At 64.2% G+C, this 7,645-nt stretch overlaps 1 protein-coding gene across 1 annotated transcript; it reads right to left on the reverse strand.

Annotated features, from left to right (window-relative positions):
* Positions 1-971: 971 nt before the first annotated feature.
* On the reverse strand, positions 972-5,517 carry PIMREG (PICALM interacting mitotic regulator). Its single transcript, XM_045804826.2, has 6 exons — positions 5,458-5,517; positions 4,662-4,987; positions 2,919-3,214; positions 2,356-2,451; positions 1,807-1,855; positions 972-1,719 (listed from the first exon to the last, which is right to left on the reverse strand). The coding sequence occupies exons 2-5, from the start codon at positions 4,950-4,952 to the stop codon at positions 1,822-1,824; spliced, it is 717 nt and encodes a 238-aa protein (XP_045660782.1). The 5' UTR covers positions 4,953-4,987; positions 5,458-5,517; the 3' UTR covers positions 972-1,719; positions 1,807-1,821.
* Between the last annotated feature and the right edge of the window lie 2,128 nt (positions 5,518-7,645).

Consider the following 7,645-nt stretch of genomic DNA (forward strand, 5'->3'; position numbering starts at 1 on the left):
GCAAAACGAGGTTCCAATTTTTAAAAGAAAGCCGGCACCAAGCTGGTGGTAGTGGGTCCGAGGGTGGCGCTGGTTCTGCTTGGGCGCCCCCACCCAGCCTCCAAGCCGCCCTGCCCGTGGGGAGGAGCCTCGCGGCTTGACCCCGCCTTAAATAACCAATTTCCCCCGAATCCCGGGGTTTGGGTGCCAAGTGCTCTGGAAACCTATTCTCTGGCTCAGCTGAAAGAAACCAACCCCTCTCCTTCCCCTCCGTCTGGGTCGGGGGAACTTTCTTAAAGGTCACAGCTAGGGGAACATCCCCCAGGAGCAGCGAGGCCTGGCCCAGCGACGGGAAACCACCAGGGTGGCCGGGAGGGACCGGAGTCCGAGCCCACCCTCGCTGGGACGAGGAGCGGCAGGTGACACCGAGGGGCAGGACGGGAGGCAGCCCGCGTACGGGGACCTCCACCCCGGGACCCCACCGTCCTTTCCTGTTCGTTGACTCCGTGGCGGCCGCTTGTCTGACTTGTCCGTGGTCTGGCTGTTCCTAAATGTGTGACTGAGTCTTACCCGTGGTGGTTGGTTCTGTGGTGAAGAAAGGTTTACCCCACTCCTCGTGGCTGCTTAGCACACGGTCCGTTAGAGAAGAAAATGTGAAATACCATGTTTCTAACACGACACGCACAGCATCGCGGAGTTAAAAGATTTTTACAACTGGTCTTGATTTTGATGTGAGCTGGTTTTTAACTCTCGAATGTTGTCACTTAAATAAAAACCTTCTTTGCCTTTGAAGGTGTTCTTGGTTCCAAGCTGAGGGAGCGTTCCTGTTTCTCGTGTTCCCCCGAGCCGGGAGCTGGCCGCTTGGCCCGGAGAGGACGAGGGGAGCCCAGCCCTGCTGCCCCGAGTGGGGCGTGTGTGTGTGTGTGTGTGTGTGTGTGTGTGTGTGTGTTGACACAGAGAACAGGTGTCACACTCAGAAGCAGAGTGTTTATTATGAAAAAGCAGTGTTCTCTCCAGGGAAGTCACATGCTGGTTTCTTTGTAATAAAATGACAAAGCGGGTTTCTTAAATAATTTACCGAGGGCAGAAATCGCCACGGAACCGTGCTACCCCTCCCCGCACACCCACGGCGCCCTGTGCTGAGGATAGATAGGGATCTGTGGGCCCAGGGTCTCGGGGCTCTGGGGGGGCTGCGGGGACAGGAGCTGGGGTCCCTGGAGCCTGGGCACTGGGCCGCCCAGGGGCTGCCTCCTCGCAGGTCCCCCTCCTGGGTGCATGGCCCAGAGCTCCCCAGTTCCTCTGCTCCCTGGGCTTCCCATTGTAGACGCAGCCACAAAGCTCAAGTGTAGGGTGAGTTCCCAAGCCCAAGAGGGGAGAGAGTGAACAGCTGCCCCAGCCTTTCTCCCCGAGGGACTGTTGGGCTGGGTGGGGTGGGGGCGGTCAAGGGCAGAATCAGCTGTGGCTGGAGCAGGAGCAGAGGCCCCCAGGCAGCGGGATGGCGCATCCCGGTGGGAGGGGCGTGGTGGTCAGACGTGGCTGGCTTCCTGCACCACAAGCTCCCTTCCTGCCCCTCACTGTGTTCAGAGCAGGGAAGTGGGGGCACCACGGTCTTCCCCCCAGAACCAGGAGCGGGAAGGTGGCCGGTATGCTCGGCTAGTGACGGGGTCGGTGAGGTCAGCGGCTCCCGCTTCGGCAGGTGGGAGGACTCGCACGCTCCTTGCTCTGCTGGGCCCGTCAGCTCTGCGGGTTTTTCCAGAAAAGACTCCATGCGAGGAGGAGGAGGAGGAGGAGGGGAGCCCAGGGAGATGCTTGGGAGGAAGGCATTACCTGGAGGCACCGTCCTCAGTCTCGGATGAGAGAAACGGTCATGTCGCTGCTAGAGGTGGGAGGGCGGGAGGGATAGATGCCGTTGGTGCTGTGGGCTCGGAGGGCCCTCCCGCCACGTACTCAGAGCTGGCCGGGCCCCACCCAGGAGCCCATCGTGGCCACTGTATGCATGGGGGACCGGCCCCAAGTTAGGGCAGCTGCAGACCCAAGGCTTGCCTCCAGGAGGGGTTCTGAGCAGACAGACCAGAAACTGTATAGCAGCCATGGAGCTCTTCCCAATTCCGAGGGCAGGCAGGTGTAGGGGAGCCATGGGGAGTGTTGGCGGAAGGGCAGGTCTTTCAGGAACCAGGTGTCTGGCCTGGGGGTGGGGGTGGGTCCCAGGTGATGGACAAATGTGGCACCTGGGACCTACGTGTTTTGTCCCCCTCATGTTGCAGATGAGCAGAGGGAGGCCCAGAGAGGGGCAGGGGCAGGCCAGGGTCACACAGCAGGTCAGAGCCAGAGTCAGAGGCCTGCCTGCAAAGCTGACCCCCAGAAACATCAGCTCACCTCTCCTCCACCACGATGGCGTCGTCTAGCTCTTGGGACGGCCGCTGGAGATGCTGAAGTCTTGCTCCCACCGGCTCTAGGTCACTGTCAGACTCACTGAAAGAAGGAACAGCCGCCCCCATGACTCGTGGAAACCTGTAACCAGCCCTTCCCAAGCAGCACTGGGCCGGGTGTACAGCTGGAAGATGCCCGGGGCCTGGGAACCCCTTGTCCCAGACTCTTCCCTCCTCCCAGCAAGTGACATCAGTGCAGCCTGGAGCACCTGGCAGAGATAGAAGCCTCAAGGCCCAGAAGGTCAAGGGCAGGTGACCTTGCAGGCGGGTCAGCCCCAATGTTGCCCCCTTGGAACCTGAGCCTTGGCTTCCAAACTTGCTTTGGATGCGGGAGGCTCACATCTTTGACAGATAGGGAAACTGAGGCCCTGGAGGACCTCCCAGGCCCCCACCAGCTGGGGCAGAGCTGAGCCAGAACACGGCTGCTGGCAGCTCAGGGTGCCCCTGGCAGCCATGGGCAGGGGAGGGGGGCAAGCTCACATTGGGGGTGCCAGGCTCTGCTCCTCTTACCTGGGGGAGCAGAGGGGCTCTGTCGAGGAGTAGGGGCTCCGGAGGGCAGCCTCCCTCCTGGACCGCCGCAGTGGGTGGGCGCGTGGGCCCATGTGGGCCGAGAGCCGGCGACCATCCCTCTCCCATGGGTCCAGGGCCGCGTAGGCAGGGGCAGTTGCAGACAGCCGGGCGCTCTTCTGGCTCAGGCCGCGAGGTGGGGGGCTACCGCCCTTCTGTGCCCCCCTCCTCCTCCTCCTGGCTTTCACCTGGGTTTCCACCAGCCACTTGGTGCCACTGTGGCAGGACTCCTGGATTCTCTGTGGCAGGTGCGGGGAGAGGTGAGCACGGACAAGGCCAAGTGGCCGCTACTCCCAAGCGTCCTGGCTGTGCCTCCCGCCCCTTGGCCCCCCAGCTGGCCTGTAGATACAGGCAGCTCCGGGTCTCGGGGGGAGCAGTGTGGATGAGTCCGTGGGAACCGGGTCCACTGCAGCCGCCAGCTCCGAACTGCCCAGGGAGCGAGTGCGCTGGTCAGAGTCCGCAGTCACCCAAGTCCAAACCCTCTTCCAGGACCTGTAACGACGCTGGCTCTCCCAGCAAGGCCCAGAGAGCAGGCCTGCCCCCGCGCCCTGGACCTGCCTCTGGTCTCACACACCAGTTTATCCTCCACGCTGGTGCGGAGTCTTCTCGAGGGCTGGTTCTCAGGACACTCAGGGGCTCGGAACGGAAGCCCTCTGGGGCTCCTCACTGCCTACGGGAGCAAGCCCCAGCCCTGGGGTCTCTCATACCCGCCTGGGGGCGGCTGTGAAGGCTCTTCTCAGCCAGAATGTCTGCCTGGCTGAGCCAGAGGCCAGAGGTCAGACTACGACCCGAGTGACACATGGTGCATGGTGTGGCCGTGGGCGGACCGTCTCTTTTCCCGTCTGAGCCCTGGGGAATAAAACTGTCCTGGGGCTCCTACAGCGGAGACTGCCTTTTGGCTCAGAGACCTCTCAGCCGGGGCGGGGGCGGGGGGGGGTCTGTGGATTCAGATCCGCAGTCAGACCCCAAGGAGGTACCCACCCCCATTCTCTCCTTGTGGGGGTCTGTCCGTCCTCGCGGCTTCTGCCCCTCCTGGGTGACGCCTTCCCTCATTGTCGGGTTTGAAGACCCGTTCACCCGAAGGCCCACAGGCACGTCACACCAACACCCCACACCTGTCACCTGACACAAGTCCCTGCAGACCTACCCGCGAAGCCTCTGTGAGGCCAGGCCCCCGGCCCCTTGGAGGGAGGTGCATCCGCGTATCCCCCCCGACCACCCAGCTGAGGACCAAGTACTAACAGGACCTGCTGAAATTCCTCCCCCGGGCTCCTGGGCGGTCCTGGGAGCGTCTCAACACCTCCAGGCCCGGGACCCCTGCCTTCCTGTCCTCACTCCCTGCCCTCTGGCCACACCCAGGCTTCTCTTCCGCGACTTGCCGCCCCCCAGCTCTGGACCTGGACTCACGCTATGTCGCTTGCCTTCCAGCCTCCTCCCACTGCCCCTCTCCTGGGTGGTTCCGTGGAGTCACCTCCTCTGGAAGCCCTCCTGTGTTTGGTGTCCCCCATCACGCCCTTGCTTGCCACCCTAGCACTACCAGCTCTGTCTTGTGTCGTGGGGTCTGGTTCCAGGTGACAGTGCAGCTGTCCTCATGGGGTCTGCCTCCTCATAGGGGCCCTTGGAGGCATTGGCTGTCTGGCATCACGGAAGCCCGAGCTAAGGAACCGTTGACATCGCCGGCCTTACCTGGGACACGGCACCCAGGGCGTTCTTAGCTGAGCGAGCTGCTGCCTGGAGGCCCTGCTGCCCAGGCTCGGGGCTTTCCAGGCGTTTCCAGGAGGGCCCTGTGCTTAGGTTGAGGCTGACCGCTCTCAGGGGCAGCCTTCTCTGGAACTGTTTGCACAGGGAACCCAGGGCCCCGCCGGACGTCTCAGGATGGCCCCCGGCAGGCTGCAGCACTTCGTCCTCCAGCCGTTCCTGGTCCTGGAGTGATGTCCGGCGCATGGAGGCCCCCACGCCTGGCCACTTGGAAGCCATCTGCCTGGTCAAGAGTCTGCTCAGCCCCCCAGATCCTGGAGAGGTCAACAAGCAGGTCAGCAAGGCATACCCCCTGCCCTCCACAGGCCCCAGACACACAGGCAGGCTGGGCTGGGCGTGAAGGCCCTTGGCAGGCGAGAGTGCGGGAAGGAGGGTGCTTCCTGGAAGAGGGGTCAGCGAGGCCCACAAAGGGCGGGGAATGGAGAGGCCGCTCCGCTGTCCTGCGGTCCCCGCTGCCAATGTCTACCACAGCTGTCTTTCCGTCCAGCCTCCTTTCGGCTCTCCGCCTCCAGCGGGGAAGCAGGCAGAGTCAGGACCGGCCCTCACCGAGCCCCACTAGGCCGGTGCCCCATCCGCGGCCCTTTGGCGAACTCGCCGGGACCCAGGGCGCTCCCGCCCCGCAGACCCCCGATCTGCGTCTTGCAATCCCCAGACGGCCCCGCATGCGCGCCCGTCCAGGTCCCGTGGGAACGCAAGGGCCACCGCGTCCCCGGGCTGCACTCACCCAACAGCCCCCAGCGCCGACCGCACGCCCCGCAAGGCCGCTCCGCGCCCACCCGGCCGGTTTGAAACTCCGCGCGGATCCGCCCCCTGGCCCATCCTCGCAGCTGATTGGCTGTGTCTCCGCAGTGCGGCCGCGCCCGGGAGCCGATTGGCCCCCGCCCCCGCGGCGGGAATGCTGCCCTCCGATTGGCTGGCCGGCCTCGTCCCTCGGGCCCGGCCGCGGGCTGGGCGCAGCGGGGTGCCGCCCCTTTGTCCCCGCGGTCCGGCGCCCCGCCGAGGGGGGTGTCTCCCCGGTGCGCTCGCGACGTGCCCGCTCCCCGCGTGGGTGTCTCTGCCTCCAGCCCTTGCTCTGTGTTCCCCAAACGCGCCACCCGCCCTCGGGACCCTGGAAGATCCTGGGCAGCCAGGGCGAGGTCTCCACCCCCCCAAAGCATCCGAACAAGCTCCAAAACCCGCCCTTTGGAAAGCCTCTCCCTCTTCCCCGCGACTCCAGGGCAGCCCGCCCGCGCTCCCCTCGGCTTCCTCGCTGCGGACCTCACCGGGCCCGTGCGCCCCATCTCCGGCGGGGTCTCCATCGGCGGGGTACCCCCCCCCCCCGTAGCTCTGCTCCGGGCCGCGACAGAGCTGGGTGACCCCAGTCCTCGGGCTCAGGATCCCCGCCGCGGGGGGATGCGCGCCCCAGGTGCTGGTGTGCCTGCGGAGCCCTTCTGTGATGACCTCGACGGACGCTCAGGGCAGCCTAGGAGAAGACCAGGAGACTGAAGTCCCGCGAGGTTAGGTGGGCCCCAGTGGCCCTCAGTTAGGGGACGGCAGGATTCCTCGTGTCCTGGACGAGGGTCCCTGCGCCCACTCTTCAGATCTAGCGTGCGGGGGAGAGACGGAGGTCAATGAACCAAAGAACCAATAATCAAAGAAAAAGAGGACACAACGAAGGCGGGCCCATCCCCATTTACAGCTCAGGCCTAGGGGAGGAGAGGGTGTGTTTGCCTGTTTGTGTGTGTGGGGGGGGGTCTCCTGGCACAAACGGGCCAGCACCCCCGGTCGGCACCCAGCTCACAGACGTGTGAGACAGAAGTTTCTGGAAATGATACTGGACTCGGAGCGGTGTGCTGTGATTTTTCTGCTTTGCTGTTTCATTGTCTGACCGCAGCTCCGCCTGTCCCGCCTTCCCCGCCCTGAGGCCCAGCTGTGGCCTGGTGGGGACAGGCCTGTGGGTTGTACTTAGGGGATTCGATTCCCGCCTTTCACCAGTGACACAGGAGCGCCCGTTATTCTCCGGAAAACAAACCCGCGGGCGTGGGAGGGACTCAGTGAAGGGGAAAGAGTCTCGGCTTGGACGGGCTGGTCCCGGCTGTGTCCGGGCATCACAGGACAGCCTGCATTTGTCCAGCCCTGACTGCGGGCCAAGTGCGTTTCCTGCCTGCCCAGCCCACGAAGGAGGAGCTATTTTTACCCCCATTTCAGATGACAACACAGTTTGAGAGGGTGAGGCGTCTCTCCCTACACGGCGCGCAGAGTCAGATCTGGAACCGAAACCCTTGGGTGTCCGGCTTTCCACCCCGAATGCTCACCCTTTGATCACGGGACCTCCTCAGGGTCAGGCTTGACCGGGGGGCCCTGCCCATGTGGGGCTTTGCACCCCCTCCCTCAGAATGTCCCTGGCAGCCCAGGTGAAGGGACGGCAGTGTCCATGGCAACAAGGGGAGGAGAAAGAAAGGTTTTCTTCTGAATGAGAGGCTCTCCCTTGCGGGGAGCAAGGCAGTGAGGCCAGGCGGGGGATGGAGAAGGGGGTGTGCTGAGAGGGGCAGTGTCCTAGTGGAGGGGCGGCAGGGGCTGGGTCCCCTGAGCCTCCTCTAAGGAGACAAAGCCAGTCCCAGGTGGAGGCTTTCTGGGGTCCAGCCCCACCTGTGCCTGTGTTGGGAGAGGAGGACGGAAGAGGAGGAGGGGCCCAAGCCCTGCCCTGTCCTAGGGGGGTCCCTCTCTAACAGGAGAACTCCTGCCAGTTCCCGTGACCTCCTGGAAGAAGCAGACACCACGCTGTGCAAAATGCCACGAGTGAGGTGTGTTCCGGGTGAGGAAGGGGTGGAAGGGGCGTGGGAACCCCACGCGAGCAGGGGGTAGGGCAGGTTCCCCCTCACACGCAGTGTTTTAGTGGGAGAGCTAGGGGACAAAATGCAGGGCCCCCTGCA

Source organism: Ursus americanus, chromosome 14, assembly GCF_024610735.1.
Source record: "Ursus americanus isolate L20-20 chromosome 14, mUrsAme1.1.p, whole genome shotgun sequence".
Taxonomy (NCBI): Eukaryota; Metazoa; Chordata; class Mammalia; order Carnivora; family Ursidae; genus Ursus; species Ursus americanus.